The sequence below is a fragment of the Anastrepha obliqua genome, chromosome 1 (assembly GCF_027943255.1).
Source record: "Anastrepha obliqua isolate idAnaObli1 chromosome 1, idAnaObli1_1.0, whole genome shotgun sequence".
Classification (NCBI taxonomy): Eukaryota; Metazoa; Arthropoda; class Insecta; order Diptera; family Tephritidae; genus Anastrepha; species Anastrepha obliqua.
This window is the reverse complement of record NC_072892.1, coordinates 67,280,765-67,303,963: the sequence shown is the minus strand read 5'-3', so window position 1 is coordinate 67,303,963 and position 23,199 is coordinate 67,280,765. Positions and strand designations below refer to the sequence as shown.

Sequence of the window (23,199 nt, the reverse complement as noted above, 5' to 3'; positions counted from 1 at the left end):
AGGGCCTCCCTACTAAGTTTTAAGAGGCAGGTTGCTAATTTCTTTTTTGGTTCTTTCTCAAAGCACTTGACGGAGTCCAGCTCAGACCGACGTCTTCTATGAGTAGACCTCATGAAGTCATCAATCCATAGTGGATGCAGAATTGAGACCTAGAAAAGGTTCAAGGCCTAGTGGTATTCTTGCAGAGCCTTCATTAGCCACTGTCCAACTCGTCCGCTGCATTACAACAATGTTCAGGCACCCAAATACGACAAACTTAGTTGTGTTTTGCAACACTGTTCAGTATTGCCTTACATTCACCGACTAATTTCGAAGAGCAGCGTGGGTTAGCAAGGGCTCTCAGTGCAACTTGACCTCAGCTGTTTTGCTCGCAAATTAATGAAAATAATTTTAACCCTTCACATCCTGGAAGGTTTACTATCTGTTCCAAAATTTGAATGAATGGCTGGCGGGAAAAAGGTTTTATTCAAATGAGGAGGTGATTGCAGAAAAAAATTACTATTTTTCAAACTTAAACAAATCGCATTATTCGGAAGAGATCAACAAAGTGGAACAGCGTTGTGCAAGTGTATAAGCCTAAAAGAGACTATGCCAAAAATGAAGAGGTTAACCTCAAACAATTAAGTAATTTTTATTTTTTCACGGTCTTTTCAAACGACCCTCGTATACTCGTAAATAGATTGTAAGCAAACAGACAGTGTTAATGATTTTGTATGCAATGTTTGGCGCATTGGCGCACTGAACGGAAATTAAGTCGCACCATCTACTTTATAGCAGACTTTTGTTTACCTAAATTTTCATACATTTTTTTTTTTTTTTGGTATAGCGAAAGTTGTTGTTTTTACTCCAAAATGGATTGATGCCTTTACCAAGTTTTACTTTCATTTGCTTTTATATTAATTTTTCCCTCTCTATTTTGATTGATTTTGTTTGTGTGCACCTGGCACCACGTTTGGTGTTGTTGGACAAATATGTCCAATATATGTATGACAGCTCATATTGAATATGTAACAAAGATTACGGTAAAAGTTAATTTGCTTAATTTGCTTAATGATTTGGAAAATGTAATATATTTGATTATTCAAAGAGTGTCGCGACCGTAGATGTGTATGTACTCAGAGTATATTGGGTGTATGCATGACTATAATACATGAGCGTGTGTATGTGTGTATTAGGGATGTAATTTTTTCGATTTTTGCGATAATGGGATTTTCGAGATCTCGTTGATATCATCCCGAAAACTCAGAATCCCGGTATTTATCCCGGGACTTAGATAGTTGCAAGAACTTAAATCAGTAATTTGACTTCGATTGGATAAACTTGAACCACAAATGAGGTAGGAAGTGGGTATAAGAGAACAAGATTTAGAACAAGAAATATAAAAACACTTGCTTATATTTAAATCTAACTTATTTCTTTTACACCAAGCAACAACGTTATCTAAATCAGATTGAAAGTTTAAAGAGTCCACTGTACTTGCAATCCCCGAGTATATCTTAAAATCATCGGCATACAAGAGAAAATTTGCGTTATTAAAACAACTAGAAATGTCATTAATAAAAAGTATGGGACGCAATATACTTCCCTGAGATACACCAGAGGACGCAATAAAAGGAATAGATGACGCTCCATCAAGATTAACAACACATTTCCGAGAGGAGAGATAGGATTTAATCCATTTTAAAAGAGTGAATTGGAATCCTATAGCACTCAATTTGCAAATTCAAACACTATAATTAACCTCATCAAAGCATTAACCAAAGTGGATAGGCGATTTCAGAGCAGTTTTTTAAAAGAAGATACGAAGATAGCCCATCTACATCAGTTTTGGTTGATGTTTTGAGTGGCCGAATTCCATCTTGAATATCAGAAAGCGTATAAGTTAACGAGCCAATATTGGTTGAGGAATTCATGTTCGAGTGAAACACATGAATTAAATAAGAGTCTACTTGAAAATTTTAACACAAAAAAATCTGCAAAAAAATTGGCAGCATCTATGAAGTATGTGCTTGAGTTTCGTTATAGAAGGCAACCGAAGGAATACTTTAGCATGATTTCCTGGACTTTACATATCGCCAGAAGGAACCAGGATTTAATTTAATGCCCGATTCGAACTTGAGAATATAATTTCGCTTTAAATCCCTATTCAAAGATTTAAGTTCTCTAGAGAAACGTAGATATTTATCTTTATCTGTGATAGAATGGTCTTGAATCGACTCTGGGCAATTGACGTTGACCTTCTCTTTCACGTGGCTCCAAAGAAAAAAGTCACAAGGTGTTAAATCACAAGATCTCGGTGGCCACTTGTGATCACCTCTTCGAGAGATAACACGGTCCGGAAACTTTTCCGGTAAAAGATGAATGGTTTCGTTGCTTGTGTGGCACGTAGTCTTGTTGAAAATAAACGTTGTCCAGATCAATACCATCCAATTCCGGCCATAAAAAATCGTTAATCATCTCCCGATAGCGCAATCCATTCACCTCTAACACCTGTTATTGGAAACCCCTATATTTTATTTCAAGAAACTCTATACCAAGGGATCTAACCTGCGGCTCGCGTGCCACATTAGGCTCTTAGAAGGATTATTTGTGGCTCTCGATAAATTTACCCGAGTTTTCTGTTAAGTTTTGTGCCATTATATTCTTATGAATTTATTATGTTTTTATCCAAATAGAATTTGCTTTGAGTTCGATGAAAAATTCGAGAAATCCAAACACAGATCAGTATTAACTAACCAGCATCTCAAAAAATTGCTGAGAACCGCTGTCACCAATTATTCACCGAATTTTAAAGAATTATCAAAAGAGCTAAAATAAAAGTATGTAATTTTTAATATTTAAATTCAATACAATATGTTTACTTTCATTTACAGTAGACTTTTTCAATAAATATAATTGCTGTAAGAAATTTTTATTTAATTCCTTTTAAATACGCATTTACTTGCGGCTCGCGAAACATTTCACATTTTAAATATGAAAAAAATAAAATTTAGCCACCATTGTAAATACATTTTTAAAAGAGTCATTAATAATGTTGAAAATAATTACTTGGAAAATGTACCTCGCATGGATTCACTGGAATATTCAAAAAAAAAAAAATTATATTTTCAAGCATGCAATCTCGCTTGTTCATAACTTACCATGATTACCTCATTATTGCATTTATATCTAAGAGATTTACAACATTTCAGCCATTACCTATTGAATTCAATAACGCAACTAATTTTTAATAAGAGCAAAGTACTTTAACATTTCCCTATAGAGCTTTCAACAATTTATGATTTTACAGCTTAGCCCTTTTATCAGTGTTTCTCTCTTTTTGGAAATAAGCGATTTTTGTAATTTAAGTAAAAAATTGCACGTCCAAGGAGCAACCCAGAAAAGTTACTAATCTTACACTGCTTGAAAAGAGATATACGAATAAAAAATAATATTCTCCAAGAGGTCAATAAGGTACGGAGAGAAGAAAATGCTTGTGCTACAACCAGGCTAAATTGGCCGCAAATAGATAAGGAAAGGTCAGGTGAATTGCTTCGCAAGAATACTGCAGAAGTTGTAGACACGAGAAAGAGAAAGAAACAGCTTTAGCTAGGAGCAGAGCAGGCTTGTTAGGAAAGTACCCGTTTGACTCGCATACGGAACTATCCGCTGTTGGGATAAAACCTGTCCTACGTTTCATAAGAGCGTCTAAATTGTTCCATGATAAATAACCAGTAAGGTTACCTGGTCTAAGTGAGTGGACTATTCTAAACCGACTGCCACCAAAACCTAAATTAACCTAGGTAAAAAAAATTCGCGGTACACTTTCGCTTTTATGGATACAAATGACTCCCACATTCTTCCATTTAACGCAAGTTTTCCTTTAAGGAAAAAAGTCACAGGCTCGGAGCATATGGCGGATGGAATAATACTGCAATGCTGGGATACTTGGCTAAGAAACTCTTTGTTGGAGGTTCCATAACCTCTGCAATTACAAAGTTCTGCAAAAGAAATATAAAAAATAAAAATATGCTATATTTTCTAATTAGCCAAAGTAATTTCTTGCGCTTGAACTTTTATATCACATAATTCAATACCTTACATTTTACTGTTATTACTTTCCTTGAAACTGCATAGCTCTTTAGTCTTCTCCTCTTCATTGTTATAAATTTAACAATATGTGTGTCCATATATGTATGGGTGTGCGCGTGTCTCCTCGACATTTATTTCCAAGAAATAAATAGCAAAATATACCCCTTACTTCTACTTACCACCAGCATCCATACTTACATACATACATATATGAGCACTTAGCAAATATTGAAGCAATAAATATTAGATTTAATTTTAATTTGATTTTAAAGGCTCTTAGCTACTGAAAATTGAAGTATAAGAAAAGAGACAAGCCTTTAAAATAGTCAAACGGTAGAGGCAATGTCTGCAAGTAATGGAATATTTGAAATATAGGTTAAAAGTGTTGGAAAACTATAGTGGAAAATGTAAAACAAGGGTTTGAAAGTCAAGCAGGCAAATACCGAAAATGAGTACACCAGTATTCATAGTGATAGCAGCGCGACGTATTGCACAATTTTGACTATTTATTTATTTTTTGTTTTATTTTTATATTTTTTCCCAAAAAAAATTTGTACTAAAACAAAAAACATCTAACTTAATATATTAAACTTCGTACAAAATAAAAAAAAATTACATAAAAATTCATAAAATTCATCATAAAATTATCCTAATTATCCTATCCGCAGTTTTGCAACCTTTTCAATTTCAGAGTAATACTGTGCCAGTAGGCCGTCGTAGCCGAATAGCTTCATGCGTGACTGCCATTCAAAAGTGCGTGCTTTCGAATCATCGTGCATGAAATATAAAATCAGTTTTAGTAGCAGTACGGAAAAGTTTTTTCTAATCGAGCGGTCGCTCCTGGGCAGGCAATGACAGACCGTCGAAGGTGCTTTTTGCAGTGAAAAAGCTCTTCATAAAATCAGCTGCTAGGAGGCGTCATAAAACTATGTGGAAAAACATCAAGATGTACACCTCAAATAAGAGGAGGAGCTCGGCCAAACACCCAAAAAGGGAGCACGCACCAATTATTTATTATTTATTTTTTTCAGTCAGTTTAAAGTGTCTCAAATTTTGTGTTGACTTCTCATATATGTATATATTTTCTTTTTTTCGAGTTTTATTTGACATTCTCTTACATATAACGAATGTTAGCAATTCCTTTTGTATGCCGAAAGAAAAATTCTAAAAAATCAACGCGCTTTTTGAGCCAATTCAAACTTGCACTTTGTTGCACCCAAATTCAATGAAGAATTTGATACTTCTTCATAACTACTTTATTTTTTTACACATTCTGTCTAAGTTATATTTGTTATTATTTGAGTTATATGGTTCTTGTTGTAGTATGAACTAAAGGGTTTTCCAATAAGAGGCGTCATTTTGGTATTCAAAGAAAAATGTTATTTTTTAACATAAATCATCGGATGTTTATTTCATTATAAAAAGGAAGGTATTCCGTTAATAGTGGAAAATAACATCAGGCAAATTACCACCACGACAACGCTTACAGGATAATATCCCTTTCATGAAAATTTCCATAACTGAATTGCAAAGTGGCTACCCTATGTCCACGATAGCCTCACGAATTCCATCTTTGAGGTCTTGAATCGACCCTGGGCTATTGGCGTACACCTTCTCTTGCACGTGGCCCCAAAGAAAAAAGTCACAAGGTGTTGAATCACAAGATCTCGGTGGCCAAGTATGATCACATCTCTGAGAGATAACACGGTCCGGAAACTTTTCCCGTAAAAGATCAATGGTTTCGTTGCTTGTGTGGCACGTAGCGCCGTCTTGTTGAAAATAAACGTTGTCCAGATCAATATCATCCAATAAATAAATAGTCAAAAATATTTCAAATTCACCGCGTTGCTAATATTGCTAAGACAGCGCCGTTTACACATGTGTCCTCTTCTTCATCTTCTTCTTCCTCTTCTTCTTCGTCTTCTTATTCTGGTTCTTAATCCCTCGTGGGATATAGGACATCAATAGGGTCTAAATGCATGGTTAACTCTAATCAATTTTTTACTCATCTTTACCACATTTTTAAAAATTCTTTACTTTATCAGTTCACATATGCATTGTAAACACCTCCTCCTTCTACTATACTTTAAAGCATCGCTTGACCAGCCTGGTGTTGTAATTTACATGCATATGGCTTACATACCCATTTGAATATTCATGACGATAGCGTCGATAGCTACCGCCAGTATTTCTTGTTTTATCTTTATCTTTGTGTTTGCTTCTCTCTACGAAAATGTTTCTCTCTCTGGTATCGCTTTTCTTCCTAGAAGAACGCGAAACCTCTATTGTGTGTTTTCCCTTACTATTTCTATTTCACACAACGTAATTTTCTTTGCTGGCCTTGTTACCGCAAGCTTTCTCTTTCTCTCCTTTCCGTACACCTTTTGTATGCGAATTTCTTTGTGTAGTTCTATGTACGGTGGATTTCCACTGAAACAAATGCTGGTCTGTTGTATAATAACCGCAAGCTTAGTTAATTCTTAGTTCGCACACCACTAGACCGCCGTCAAAAATTTTATGGCGTTTAGTCCTCGCTACGATGAATTTATCTTGCAGCTGTGGTAATAGCAAAGAAAATTGAAAATGGGTATGTCGTACATGTATATGTTTTTGTTGGAACAGGTGACTTTATTCGCTCTAGTCCTTCTGATCAACATGAGCACTGAAAGAAAATTTTCTTCAAACTTTCGAACTTTTTAAATAATTTATTAAAAAACAAGAAACGTTTACCAAAGTTTTCAATTTCTTGATGAGAATTTTTTTTGGATTCCTCTATCTTCGCTCTTATGTTATAAAATTATTGTGGCGGAACTTAATAAAAGTAATAATTACAACTAAAACCAATTAAATTTTTACTTTTAAAAACACAAATCCCAGCAAAATGAATGGAGTTTTAGTAATTAATTACAAATACATGAAAATTTTGTTTCGGTTTTGGAGGTTTGAGACCAATTTGGGTATTCGAAGAATAAAAGTTCTGAACTCATTTACGCATAAATTTACCAAAATATTTTGGACTCATCAAATGCTTAATAAATGCAATTTGCGATTACCAACAACAAATTTTTGCAGCACCATTCTACATCACCAACTGATATTTGATGGAAAAAATCGTGTTAGTTCAAGAGTAACTAGAATTGTACTAGTGACCAAGTGACCAGATAATGGGGTATGACAATAAAATGTATTCTATTACTATAAATATTAGTGATTATGATACATGTAAATGTTAATGAATCAGGCATCTGCTTCTTTTCTTTTTTGTTTTTTTTTGGCTGTACGGAACTACTCCATTAACTGGTGATTTTGGACAATGTCGTAAATTTTTCTAAAAATTGCTTTATTTTTAGGCTGGCGTATATAACATTGCACTCTCCTTTTTATTTATTTTACCATGCGCTTCCCCATTTGGGATGTGCGGCTTGATGTTGTTCCACAAATCCAGGGACCTACAGTTTCATGCTGCTTCTGAACGGCAGATGATTTTATGAGGAGCTTTTTTCATGGCATAAATGCACTCGGAGGTTTACTATTGCCTACCGAGGGGCGATAGCTTTAAAAAACCATATTTATTCTATCATTCGATGTTTCATGCAGGAAAAAATTTTAAATTTAAATTACATATTTTGAAAAAAAAAATAATAATTTTGAGTTTTATTCTGTGCGGAATATTTTGGTAGAGAATTTTTAAAGTGAATGACAAAAAACAATTACCCTTAACAATGAATAACAAATAAATACACTAATAACAATTAAACAATAAAGTTTTTTAAATTTTTTTCTTAAGTGTCCATGTATTTGGAGTTTCATGCGAAAACAAATTGTAAAAACATTTATAATTTTTAGATTTATTTTATGTGAAACATTTTTGTACACAATGCTTAAAATGAAATCTTCTCGATTTTTTAATTTTCAAGAATGCCAAAAAAATGTTTCTTTAACGATAAATACATTTTTTTCTGAAAAAATAGTTTTAGTAAATTTTTACCAGAAAAATGGAAAAGGAACATTTTTTTTAAAGTAAAAAATTAAAAATTTATTTCACCCTAAAAGTTAACATTTTTATTTTTGATTTTAAAAGAATCGAAGATGTCTCATATTGAAAACCTCTACACCAAAATGTTTAACATTAATTTGTTTTGAATATTTTTTTAGTTTACTTCTTTTATACTCAAGCCATATTCCCCATATACGGGCTCATGTGCGGTAAAGGGTTAATTACGATGTGGGTTGTAATATTGGGTTGTCCATTATAATAATAAATAATAATAAAATATAGCTAAAAATATTGACAGAATAGTTTCTTTAAAAAAAATTTTTTTAATAATAGGATATTGGACATACTTAGTAAAAAATTGTAGATTCAAAACTTTATCAAGCAGCAGTTTTAACTGCGCTTGTTTCAAATTTTGCTGATAATTTGTATGATCATTTATTATTATTTTATTTTTTTTATTAGAAAATCGAACTCTTGAGCTAATATTTGCAAAAAGTAGGCGCACAAGCAAAAATACATTTTTTTTTAATAATTTTTAAAGTGGAATGTCTCGAAAAACGGTTGCGTTTTTGTCATCATATCATACCTATAAACAAATTAATCAGAAATGGCCTGAATAACGATGAGCTTAAGTATCTATAATGAAGCACCTGAAGCTCTCTCAAAAAAGTACCTAGAATTGGTAAATAAAAAACGAAATATTTTTTAATTATTCAAGTTTATTGTATGGCTATGGTAGGCCGCTACCGAAGCATGTTATTAAGTATTCCGATTATCAAAACAAACAAAAATAAACAAACCAAAATAGACAAGGAAACGTTCTGATACAATTCTAATTCAGACGCTGTTAATTAACTGGTGCGAGTGCAATGCTGATGGCGAAACTGCACATTGTCATATATTAGTTCATCGCCTAGTAAATATACAAATTGCTAGCAATGAAAAAAGATCGCAGACGTAGCACATCAGCTACAAAACGAACTGGTAGTAAAGTACTCCAAAACTGGTAGGTTTGACTACCGGGATGTTTGACTGCAAATGCAAATCATTTAGATGCATGTGCTTGTGTATTTGTGTGGTTGTGTGTGCACTTGATTTCTACACTCAGCATACGCAATTACTGTGAATGCAAATAATCAAGTACAAATAAAGGATAATTACAAATTGAGAGGCAAGTTCCAGGCTTAAACGCGCAGCTTTAATTTTATTGGTTATGCAGAATTGAGTTTTTGTGTGTGGGCGTGTGTGTGTATGTACTTATCTCTATCTTTGTATTAGTATGTGCTTAAAAACTGTAATTAACATCTACTTATTGCGACAACGAAATTTAATTGTGCAATAATTGGAGAAAATCTGCTGGCAAGCGAAGACGCGAATGGCTAAAATTGCGCTAAACTACTACAAGTGGAAAGTTCTGAAATACACAAATACTACACAGAGATTTAAGAATAAGGAAAACATAAACCAGTGCACTCTATATGCAGCTAATTGAGAACTAGTCCTATTTCTGCATTTGCGAACTAGTGAGCAAGTCAAGAGATTTTATTTACTTCAAAGCGGTCAAAATGGAGTACTAACTAACTGAGGTTTGCTTTCTACAAAAAAAATTGCAGGTTTTCCCGCTTTCTCTGACACCAGCAGCGTTTGCAGCGGAGATGTCGCAATTTTTTGTTTGATAGAAGCCCACCAGTTCAAAGAAAAAGAAGATTTCCTTAACCATTATACCAACAAAACTAAAAGCCGTCACATGAAATCATATAAATACAACGGCGATTTTTTCTTATCTTTAACAATACACTTGCACCTCTGGTTACTCCTACCTACACCTAAATACCACCAAAACTTCTTTTCTCAAACAATTGCACCAGCAACACGCCATTCAAACACAAAATTGCGCACTTTTTATTCAAAATTAATTGTATATTATCATTCCTTTACTTTTTTACAGAAACAAAAAGTTGTTCACCCGATGAGTATTCTTGTAAAACCGGCGAGGGTGAATGCATTCCATTAGCTTGGATGTGTGATCAGAACAAAGATTGCTCCGACGGCTCCGATGAGGCTTCTTGCAGTAAGAGATTTTTCGATTCAACAAGTTTCCAAATTTTCTCAAAGCAAATATTCACTTATATACAAGTTTTTTCGTAGTTAATTATCTATGCCGTGTAAACGACTTCTTTTGGTTCCGTTGCATGCTTTACCCATTTATTCCAACATACAGCAGTGTTACGTATTTTTCTTCAAATAGTTGTTCTAAATTTACTTGAAATTTCTGTTATTGTTTCTTTTTTCGTTCGGTGGTGGGTGTATTTCACTTTTCTATGCGGCCTTATGTTGTTGTGCTGGACTTTATTACTGTTGGGTATTGGGTTTCACCTCTTTTTACACAAAATTTGGAATGGATTTTTTTATTAAACGTTTTTCCTTTTCAGCTTATGTACCTATATCTGTATTTGAAGTAGCAGTAATAGAATAGCTGCTTAATTTACTTTTTTTAATTTTTTTTATATTATTTAATTTTGTTTTAGTTTTCAACTTTTGATTGTTTTTTTAGGTTTTCTTTGTGTAAAGCCCGTAATCAACATTTTTTTATTATTTTTTTTAGTTTTTGTTAAGCCTATTTTATTGTAAAAAGAAAGAAAGAAGTAGTTGAATAGCTGTATAATTTATTTGGAAGTTTTTTTGTTTATTTTGAAAATATTTTTTTTTTTAATATTGTTATTATTTTATTTTTATTTATTTTAAAGCCCGATAAATTTTTTTTACAATATTATAATTTTTTAATATATATACTTTTTTTATTTAAAGCCCGGAAACCACACTTTTGGTTAATTTTTTTTATTATTTTCTTATATGACTTTGGTTTTCGCTTTATAAAGCCCGTAATCAACTGATTTAAACAAAAAATATATCATTATTGTTTGTTTTATTATATTTCTAATATTTTTGTTTTTGTTGTTTTTTCTGTAAAACCCTTAATCAACAACTTCTTTTTTTATATTAATATAATTTTTTTTTTAACTGTAGCTGTAACAGCGCTAATTACAGCATCTTCCGGTTGGACTTCGTCATTTAAAAACTTTTTCTAGTTAAAGAAAGTTTGAATAAAAGTATCTATTTTATAGTTAGATAATGCCGACATTCTTTTTAACTAATATAACTTTTTACTTAAATAAAAAAAGAAAGTAAATAAGATCTCATTTATTCATCTACTAACCTTGGATCAAATATTTACATTTTGAAGTCAATTATTGTCATATATTTGCATCTTTGTCTTAACCTCTAATAATTCGTAGCCTTACGATTTCCACTCATATATATACTAGTTTTTGATAAAAATATAATTCATATTACAACAAAAACCATATAAAGCAAAGTTTCGAACTTTGTATAAATTTTGTAAACATTCGGCAAATTTCCATAGACTTTTCAAAATTTTTACTCAGAAGTTTTAGAAAAATTTCTTGTATGCAGTTTTATAGATCCTAAATTTTTGGTATAACAACGTGCAAGTTTCAAGTCGTTCAAAATCGCGTTGATTTTTGACAATTTTTTGTGCTGACGTTGTTGGGTGTTTTCCTCCTCTGGGAGGAAATGCATAAGACCACGTCCGAAAAAAAATCCTAAAAATCAGTGTGATTTTTGATCTAATTGAAACTTGCACTTTACTATGCCAAAAAATAACCAAAATTCGAAACTAAATAAATAATCAAAACTTATCAATATATGGTGTACACTTTATTTTGACGTTGGCGGTATATACCTTCCTGTGTGTATTTGTGTGCATGTGTCTACAAAATTATTTACTAAAGATATTAATTTCGTATAATAACTCTCATAACCCGCTAATTAAAGCGAAATTTCGCTCTTAGCTCAAAAACTTTACTAATCTACAGTTTGTGCTACTAAAACGAAACTAACTCACGTATAGTTTTAAGTGTCACCTACCAACTCATTAACACAGTTATTCCTTTTTTGTTGTATTTTCATCACGAGTATATTTTACGCATTTTGGTTATTTCATTATTCCACTGCTTACTCGCATATGTACATACATTTACGCTGGTGCCAATTACGAAAATCCTCCTTTGTATTAATAATCACCGCAAAATAATTAATTACACTTTGCTAATAGCACATTTCTCTCTCTTTCTCTCTCTCTCTCTTTCCCTCACTCTCTCTTACCCGTACATCTCTTTTTCTCTGCGTGACCATCAACTTACATACATCTTCGTTATACGTCGCTGGCATTTCCTTCGCTGCTACAGATGAGACCTGCCGCTCCGATGAGTTCACCTGCGGCAATGGACGTTGCATACAAAAACGTTGGGTCTGTGACCAGGACGACGACTGTGGTGATGGCACCGATGAGCACGAGTGTCCGCCAAAAGCGTGTAATCCGCACAGCGAATTCACATGCACCGATGGCGGTTGCATCACCAAACGTTGGGTGTGCGATGGTGAACCGGATTGCTTGGATGGCTCCGATGAGGAGGTAAGTGTGTAGATATGTTTGCTTAGTTTATACTTTTAAAGAAATATTTTTTAAGCGATAACGAGAATTAAGAGACAGAGTTGAAAATTTAGTAGAGGGCGAAATTAAATTTTAAATAAAATAAAAGTAGATTTAGTTCTTTTGTACTTCTGAAGGAAATATTTATGAAATGTAATATTTATTTATTAAGACTCTTTATCTTCAATATTGCGTACTACTACGCTTCTTATTTAAATTCTTAAATATCAGGTGAGTGCATAAGTTTGTGCGTTTTTTAAAGGTGGTTTTAAAATTAATAACCAAATGTTTAAAGTATTTATTAATCAATAATACTATATTTTTCTTCATTACTTACAATGTCTTCCCAACATTTAGGCAAATTTTTAATTCCCTGCTCAAAAAATTGTTTGTCCTTGGAGCCAAAATACGCTTTGATATCCCTTTTTAAAACTTCTTTTGAGGAGTAGTTCTTGTTACTCATATGGGATTTAAGTCCACGGAAAAGGTAATAATCACAAGGTGCAATATCCGGAGAGTATGGTGGATGCGGCATTAGCTCGCATCCGAGTTCGCTCAGCTTGCCTAATGTTTGCGTCTATTCACTAAAGATGCTGATGGGAATAATAATCAGCAGTTATCGTGTGGTTTGGTTCCAGAAGTTCATAATAAACAATACCGGCCATATCCCACCAAATAGACTGGAGAAACTTCTTGGGGTGAAGGCCATCTCTAGGGGTCGGTTCTGGTATTTCATCTTTATCTAACCATTGGCGTTTGCGGACAGGATTATTGTAAAGGACCCATTTTTCATCACCAGTAACGATACGGTTCAAAAAACTTTCATTTTCAAGCTGTTGCAACAGCTGAGAACACACATTCACTCTCTGATGAAGGTTGGCGACGGAAAGTCTATGCGGAACCAATTTTCTCAGCTTTGAAACATTTCCCAACTGAACCAGGTGTCTGTGAACTGTTCCATGCGATTAATTTAAGTTCTGAGCTATCATATCGACTATAAATTTGGCTCAGCTTCCACGAGTTCGAGCAAGGCGTCGGAGTTAAAGACTTCAGGACGACCAGCGCGGAGCATCCTCCACGTCGCAGTTACCACTTTGGAATTCTGAAAACCACTTTTGCGCAGTCCTTACACTCACGGTATCCTCTCCGTGAATAGTGTTTATTTCTGCAGTAGCAGTTGTTGCATTTTTACCACTTTTATAAAAAAAATACAAAATATGCCTCTTATACGCTTCTATCCGCGATTAAAATCACTTGTTGAATGCACAATATATCAAAGAAAATATAAATAGTTCCGTTGTATTCCGCGAATAATTTTTTGTATGCAAAAATCGTACAAAAGTGAAATTATGGATAAAATACGCACGAACCTATGGACTGACCTGATACTACCTTAAAATCCCTTTTAATGCACCGTTTATCTATGAACAACCGATTACTAGAATTTTTTTGCAGGAATTCGTTTGCACAAAGAACTGATAAGTAAATAAAACATACTTTTTCACATCACAGCTATGGCCTGGTGTTATGTGGGAAAAACGCTAATCTACACAGGATTGATAGTCTTAAAGGTTCTGATGTGCGTTCGATGGGACTAGCAGAGAATATTCTAATATGAGCTGCTTGCTTGCGGCAAAACTCTTAATTCGGTCATGTGCTGTCAAGAATTGAACGGTCTTAAAGAAACATGCGCGAGCTTAGGGGAAAATCTTTGCCCAATAGCAGCGTAATTATGTTTCATCAGAACTATGCACACTTCGATAGTGAAATGCGGCCTGGGACCAAGACTAAGTGATTATAACGAATCATTCTGCTGGTGGAAAATTCGTTTCAAAAGAAATTTGTGAAATCAAGTGTTACAGGTTTTTGCAATAGGACGAAGGACTTTTTGAAAGATTAATAATTTTTTTTTTTCAGTTTTCATGATAAAGAAGCATCGAAAGCTTAACTCCGTCAGTGTGGGACTTTGGCTCGAACTAAAACCTCCTACTGTCAAAAGAACTATACTCCCCGTACCACTGTCAAGTATTCCGTCGCAGGGCGGTTTGAGCACTAGGCTCAGCGCTGGTTTCTGTCCTGATACATTACATCAGAAGTTGTATCTATCTTTTACCACCGACTATTAAAATCGTTTCAGGAGAGAGCCATCTCTGTTAAAAATTATAAGTGTGCTTTGTAGTATTTATCACTATCACCATGTCTTTGAAAGCAGGCCTAGATTCCGCGTACATACGCGAAACATCGTGTGACAGTAAAAGTGGTACAGAAAGAAATTCGTTTCCACGTGAAACTATAGATGTTATGCAGGAATGCTGCATATCCAGTTTTGCGGAAAAAACTAATGGTGCAAAATTAATCACTTTTCGGAAAATGTTATATTTTTTGCGAATGCCGGAATAATTGTCTGAATTTTTTTGTCCCATTCTTGATCGCGTAATCTCCTGTTTTGACGATTTCACATAACCAGCAAGGTTGCCCGATTTAACGATCCAAGACTACTTTCTTTGGGGCTTCTAGAAGTTGGGAGCTTACATCAAAAAGCTCCACACAATCGCAGCGCTTAAGCAGAATATTCGACAGGTATGCGAACAGTTAATACAGGAAATCTGGTAGCAAGTCATGGAAACTGCGATAAAATGGGCGCAACCTGCACTTACCACTTGACGGATATCATATTATCCGATGTGACCAACCAACGTTTTTTTGTCCTGTTCGAGGACCCTTTTTAAAAGATTATATCCATAAATCGTTAGAAAATTTAATTTTAGGAAGCTACCTGGAAGCTCAAGTCGTTAGCCATAATATTGGGTAGTCGAAAAAGTCTTTTCGTATTTTGTCAATAGATGTCGTTGGAGTCATCTACCAATCACATTATGTCATATCATATGGTGTTAGAAAGGTGACATTTTAGGCTTCATTTAACCAAAAAAAAATTAAGTTCGGAGAAGTTGAAAAAAAGTTATAGCTGTTCAAAAATGAGTGAAAATAATGAAAAAATTCGCTATATTTTGAAATTTTTGTATAAAAAAGGGAAGAATGCCACGCAAGCCACCAATGAAATTTGTGAAGTTTACGAAGACGATGCTGTATCAGTTCGTGTAGCACAATAATGGTTCGCTCACTTCCGTTCTGGAAATTTCGATGTGAAAGATGCACCTCGCTCCGTTCGACTTATCGTTGAAAAAGTCGATGAAATTATGAAAAAGATTGACCAGGACCGTCACATAAGCTGCCATGATAGCGCCAAGGCACTAAACATTCATCATCAAACGGTTTTGAACCATTTAAACAAGGCTGGTTACAAAAAGAAGCTCGATGTTTGGGTACCACATGAATTGTCTGTGAAAAATTTAATGGACCGAATTAACATCTGCGATTCTTTGCTGAAACGAAATGAAATCGATCCATTTCTGAAGCAAATGGTAACAGGAGACGAAAAGTGGATCAAATACGACAATAATATGCCAAAAAGGTCATGGTGCAAGGGTGGTGAAGCTCAATAAATGCTCGTAAAACCAGGATTGTCGCCTCGAAAGGTTATGCTGTATGTTTGGTGGGATTGGAAAGGAATCATCCACTATGAGCCTACTCGAACGGTTGATTCTACACTTTACTGCCAACAACTGATGAGATTGAAGCAAGCAATCGAGAAAAAAAGGCCAGAAAACGGTCGTCTTCCATCAGGGCAACGCTAGGTCAACACATCTTTGATGACTCGGCAAAAACTGTGAGAGCTTGGCTGGGAAGTTTTAATGCATCCACCATATAGCCTTGACCTTGTACCATCGGACTACCATTTGTTTCGGTCAAAGCAGAACTCCCTTAGTGGAGTAAAGTTGGCTTCAAGGGAAGCCTGTGAAAATTACTTGTCGCAGTTTTTCGCCGAGAAACCACAAAAGTTTTACACTGATGGAATAATGTCTCTAGAAGAAAAATGGCAAAAGGTGGTCGACCAAAATGGTACATATTTGGTTTAATAAAGTTCATTATAAATATAAAAAAAAAAAATGAGTTAAAGTTTGATTAGAAATACGATAAGAATTTTTCGACTACCCAATAGAAATATGTTAAATTTACGTCCAAGGTGGAAGGTCTGGCCAGGCCCTGGTGCCCAATGGAAGGATAGAGGCCCAAAAAGAGATTTCCACTACTCAAAATCATTATTTTTATTTAGGAAAAATATATATATATGTAAATACATGTCCTTCTTTAACGCCCTATGCTCCAGGGCGTCAAAATAGTGTTACTTAAAATTGGAGGTTTACAAAAAATTGAATGATTAATTTTGCGCCATCTTGTTCTTTGAAAACTGTAATCTAAAAGTATTTTTAAAAATTTCCAATTAATTATTTAAAAACAATATACATGTTAACGGTATATATGTATATGTATATTCAGCTTTCTGTCATAACTGTCAACTTTCCCCCCATGAAGTAAAGTATACGCCATGGGCACTTTTGATCCGTTTCCCCTTTGAAACTGCAAAGGCCTTTAAAATTTTCAATTCCTGAGTGAATGAAAGCCTGAATATGCAACATTACTCTATAAAATCCATACTTTCACATACGTATGAAATTTTTCCTCGATCGCAAAAGTAAAGCCGATTTTGGTCCCTTAGTATAATGAGCATTAATGCAAGTAAAATTATTATTTCTCTCGAATTAAGCGAGAATGGGTAAAAGAGACATCTGGCAACATCCACTTTGCTAAGCAATGTAATTAAAGTCTTATCAACATTTCTAAACTTATTTTTAACTTGGGTTAGTCCTTACATGCAGGAGCTGTTTTCTGTAACCAACTAAACACTGGCAACCAAAATACCTCTATGTCAATTGGAAATTCTTTCAAATGCCACAAAACACAAAATGAGCGCAAAATAGAGAGAATAAAAATAAAAATGTATGCGTTTGTGCAGTGAAACTTAATTAAGTACAGGTTGGGTGCACGGAATGTGAGAACACCAATTTTCACAGCAACACCAACAACAGCGGCGGTGGCAGCAACAACCGCAACATCAACGTGAGTTCGACACGACAACAACAACGAGCAGCGAACAAAGGACAACGAAAACGCTTGCAGCATCGTAAGAAAAACATATTTCCAGTGCTATGGAGGTGCACGCCAACATACAGTTCCGTTAGTATTTGTCATTGCCGTTGCGGTCGCCATAATCCTTGCAGCTTGTTGGTGCTCGCCACTGACCGCTGCATTCTATTACGCGCAAAACTCAGGCAAAGCATACATTTTTTTTTGTTTTTGTTGTTGCTGCTTTGTAGTAGGGATCATTGGTAATGGCGAGCAGCGCGGCGCTCAAGAATTTAAGCGCAGTGACAACAACAACAACAACAATTGCGAAACAATAAGAAATGTTCAAAATGGTAGCGGTGGAAAAATTCCTAAAAATTCCATTTGCGACGAGGTGGTGAAGAGGTGCAAGTGCAACATAAAAACTGTGCTCACCAAACTCAAATTCATGTATGAGATAGTAAATTTAAATTAACTTTCCACCAACACCTGCTGCTGATGTGGTTATTCATTGCACTGCTGACGTTGTATTTGATGTTTTTTTTTCACATATGGCTACCGTACTTTAGTTGCTTTCCAACCAACTCTCTTGTCCAGCGATGTTATTTGGCGAACTGAAAGCTCCACGTACTTATCCATTCAACACTCGTATTTGCAATTTTTGCTCGCGAAATTAAATTCTGCAGCAACGCCAACAATTTCCATTGCTTTAGAATTGTGATTTCTATCCCCTCATGCGGTTCTTGCCTTGCTTTTACCATTTACAAATTTATTTTTTTAAGTATAATTACTTTTTTTGTGGGGTTGTGTGTGTGCTCATTTGCTCACCGAAAGTGTTTTTCTTTAAGCGAGATGTAATTGCTTTTGAAAAAATAAAACACACACTATTTTTGACGAAATTCAATTGATTTCTTTTATTCAAATAAATTTTAATTGTAATACGAGTATCATTCAAATAGCATCCATGAGCCTGCCTGAGCGAACCCGATAAAAACAAGTTGCGTGCACTCTTTCCTCCTATTTTCAAAAGTGGTAAAATAAATGATGTGTGCAATTACAGGCTGACCTCGAGCCTTTCTATTATAACCAAACTTTGCGCAGGAATTGTAAAAGAAAAGATGTACTTTGCGTCTGGAATCTTAATCTCGCCAAAACAGTATGGATTTGTCTTCAATAGGTCAACACTTTCCAACCTGGCGGCTTTTGGTGAATATTGTTTTCCAACTTTTGTTGAAGGTTTTCAAGTCGTCTGTGTTTACACGGAGCTTTCTAAAGCATTTCACAGAATTTCTCAATCAACTATATTACATAAATTAGCCACGCTTCGTTTTCATTCTGTTTTCTTTCATTGCTTGAAATCTTATTTATCCTATAGACGATGTGTGGAAATGATTGAGGGTGAATGTGCGGAATCTTTCATTGCATCCTCAGGGGTGCCACAGGGCGGTATTCTGTGGTGCCTACTCTTCGTTCTATTTATTAATGATATTTGTACCTGTTTTTCGTTTGCCAATTTTCTTTTGTATGCTGATGATTTGAAAATATTTTCTGGGACCATGTTGTAATCAGAAATTAATGCGCTCTTTCGCTGTAAATATCTAGAAATGATTTCAAGTTAAAGCTTAGTATTTTTCCAGTCATCTTATAGTGTTGCTAATATTTTACTTCAATCTGTTCATGAATTCAATGTTCTAGGTGTGTAAAGAACTCCCATTTTTCATTCAATAGTCACATTAACTTTGTTATATCCACGTCTTACTCAATGCTAGGTTTTATACGGCGTAATAGCTCGAAGTTCTTGGACCCTTACACTCTGAAATTACTGTTTATTTCCTTTCTTCGCGCTAGATTAGAGTATGCAACATTTATCCGGAGGTTTGTCACCAATTTGCAGTTGAAAGAATTTAACGCATGCCTTCAGGTGGTTAAAATACGCAAATTTTATCCCTTCCTATACTTCTCGTTTGATTTTAATTAACTTAGGGCCTCTAGAGATTACAAGTTCTACATATACTCTCACTGTCTTTTATGTTCAGTGTAATTAAAGGAGAAATGAATAGTTCATCCCTATTACGGAGCATTAAGCACTGAGAACCTGTACCCCATTAGGGAGGACAGGAATTAAGAGAGAGATTACGGAGCATTCAATTTCGTATCCCTTCTAGATCTCTACGCAACACTTATTTGCTTCATCTTAAATTGCTGTTGCATCTTTTATGGACGCAGTGGTTCCATCTCTGGATGAAAGGTGTAGATCAATATGGTATCGTAAAAGCTTCAAAAAACATTCTCAGACCTAATTTTTTTATAGCTTAATTACTTTTTGAGTTAGGAACAGACAACCCCTTTCTTGGGCACTAAAAAATACATTTACTGATAGCAGCACTCGCAACGCAAATACGTATAAGAGCAAAACAGGTAAGAACTGTTGCATATTTCATGGGGAGCTGCCGAAGTATTTGCTGTTTTAGTATATGTTGACTTTTGTATGCAAATTCCCCTCGTGAAATTTTCCGAGGAATAATTTTGTATAATATTCTAACACTCTAACGACCTTACGCATTGCTTTTCAAAATTCCCAAAGTAAGGTTCAAGACGATGCCAATTGTTGGAAGATAATGGAGTAAAATACCTGTATGCTACAAAAAAATTCCTCAATAAATTCGAATGTAGTTGTTCAAGCAAAGTTATTCTCTCAAATAAGAATTTTAACCGTTTTTCCATATGTTCGAAAAGCGCTCAGTTACAAAATTTAAAAACTAGTTAGGGTAATTAATTAGAATGTAAAGCTTTGGCGGTTTTTCCATACTTAACTGGGTTCTTTTGAATACCAGATAATGATTTTTGCACTGTGTAACTTTATAAATGAAATATTTCTTGGCATTCGCATGCTAATGTCGGGATGAGTTTAAGTAGCCACGGATGTTAAGAAATTCTTTCTATGGCCTGTTCTGCACATATTTTTTATATCTAAAAGTGTTAGTTTCGCAGTGAGCGTCAAAAGTCACAAAATAGTCCTTCACATCTTCACATATTTTGCAATGAGATTGCTTATTAACCAGCTGGCTCAAGCGACCGAGTTTCGCATAAGACAAGCCAAGCGCCCAATTTGTTCCCATGTCGACGATAAGCTTTGCAAAGCATAAAACAGAGTTAAATCAAATGTTGAGATATTAAACTTAAATTATCTTCCACTTGATTTATAAAAGTTATGCGAATTTTTATTGCCAAAAATATTTATAACTAACGAAGTTGCAAATGCGACTTTTCAACTTTCCATATAGCTTGCCACAAAGAATAGCTCACGAAAATTATTTGGTTTTTAATGCCTGCGGGAATTTGCTTTTATTTTGTACATAACTTTTTCGGATGTTTTGTACTTTTTATCTACAATAATATGCATACATACATACAAATATTCAAAGTGTGTTAGAAACTTTCGAAAAATGTCATTTTACCACAATACATAAGTCACGTGCGACCAGTGCCTGCTTTTAGGTGCTACTGCATGATTTTCAGCTTTTCACTGCATATTTGTAAGTAACACCAATACATACATGTGTCGCACATAAATTTTGGAAAAAAAGCTTTTTGCAAAATTGCACAATGTTGGGAATGGCCAAAGTACAGCACCAATTTTATGACAAGAATGGAAAAACATTTTCGGTAAAGCTATGGATGGTCAATTTTTTTCTTTTGCAACATACTGAGGGTGATAATGACTCTGGTTAGAGCTAGTGCCAAATGTGGCTTTTTATCAGACTGTAGCAGTAAAGATGGAAAAATATTTAGCAGGTAAAAATATGAAAATATACCCAATGCGGTGATGGTGGAGAAGCAGTGATTGGGGTGGATGTTCTTAGTAATTCTTTGTAGTTTATTGACAAAAGTGCTTTCGTGTATATACTAACCAACACAATTTTTCATTCCTTTTTCCAAATGGAGAAATAAAAAACGAAAAAAAATGCAAATGAAACTCAAAGAAAATGAAGAGTTTTAAATTGTATCACAACGGGAGTTAACGATTCTGGTATCTCTTAGCTGACGAAGCGTACGGAAAGGGCTGGTGACTGAGAAATTACGTGCACCTATACGTAAATTTTATTAAATTAGAAGAATGTGATCAAGTAAAAGTTCTGACTGTTTTTTGTTTATGGAGATGGCAAAAATACATGCCTTTCGACTCACCCACTAAAAACTCACCCTAGCCCCGTTTCCCTCCCGCGGGACAGCCGTTAAGCATTACTTCACGGTTGGGGGAGCGGTATATTTCCTCTTCAGGAAGTTCTGTTCTGTTGTTCAACGTGGCGCAGCTTAGTAATTATTATTCTTGCTATATTACTGACAGCGGATCAATTTTCTTCAGAGTTAAGCATAGTATCTATTAGGTTACTAACCATTATTGGCTTACCAAACCTAATACTCAATTCTTCGCTTTCGAGCTCAAAACGAGGGCATACAAATGAAACATGCTCTGTATCTTCAACTATTATAGATTGTCACAAAAAGTAAAGTACGGGTCGTCTTCATGCTTAACTCAAACATCCACGTCTACTAAGTTTTCGGGTCAGTTGAAGTCATATGTTCATGCTTTCGATTAATCCATTTGAAGATATTCGGAAGGAAGCATTACGTCCATCATCTGTTCTTAGAGTTGTTCGTTTCCTCTTGCCACGCTCGGCTTCTGCGCTCCCGTTCAGTTTTTAGGTTGGTCAGCTGTGCTGGATACGGTCGGTGTTTTTTTTATCACAGCGAACTCGAAAGCTAACAGCTAAACTGGTAGCATACTCGCGAAGACAAATAACATACAGCATCCTCCAACACATCGGTATACCGATTTAATGCCTATGAAGTAGGAGCTGCAGTTTGTTGCTTCGACCTAGGCCGGCACAGCATATAGCTAAGTCCAATAGAAGCCTGCTTAGGATCTTTCGTATTTATCATAATCCGGGTTAATGCAATTACAGCTTTCGCTGCTTTATCGCTGGCGTATGTTAGGTGCTGCTTAAAGCACAACCTGTACAGTGTTATGTACAGCTTACACTCCAGTGCGTGGTCAGCTACTGTAAGATTTACCGTCTCAACTATTTAGCTTTACGTTCAGAATTTCTTTAACGTAAAGACGCAGCTGCAATCAGCATCAATCGGAACGCAAAAACCTTTCTTGCACGGATATTCACCACCGTCAGTCAACTTTTGGCAGCCCAAGAGAGATGTCCGCTCAGGTGAAGAATAATTTTCTCCGATGTCTAAGTTTTGTTATAGGAAAAAATGTTTGCCAGAGGAAAGTGTCCAGTTATCAGAACTATTTGGTACCGCAGGCGAAAGAAAAGACAATGCCACAACTTTTTAACCACTTTGGACTACTTTAATTTTATTACTACTTTTTTTTAATTTTCATTAATTTCTTATAAAAACACAGTTAATTTCACAACAAATACCATATAAGGAAAAGTTTCAGACTTGGTAAAAAATGTATAAAAATTTAGCAAGTTTCTAGAAAAAAGTTTTATTATTTTAGTCAGAATTTAAGGTCAATTTTGTGCATACTTTTTTATAGCCTAAATGATTTTAGTATAAATAGGTGCAAATT

At 34.8% G+C, this 23,199-nt stretch overlaps 1 protein-coding gene across 3 annotated transcripts in view; it reads left to right on the top strand.

The window, feature by feature from the left end:
- The window catches only part of LOC129252933 (very low-density lipoprotein receptor-like), a 230,684-nt gene that overhangs the window by 50,791 nt on the left and 156,694 nt on the right, over positions 1-23,199 (top strand). For 2 of the 3 annotated variants that reach the window (XM_054891123.1, XM_054891122.1), the window contains exons 2-3: positions 10,017-10,139; positions 12,337-12,563. In XM_054891123.1, the coding sequence (XP_054747098.1) occupies positions 10,088-10,139; positions 12,337-12,563 (279 nt within the window). In that variant the 5' untranslated portion in view covers positions 10,017-10,087. The remainder of the gene's footprint in view (positions 1-10,016; positions 10,140-12,336; positions 12,564-23,199) is intronic. The other variant, XM_054891121.1, reaches the window with a different exon arrangement.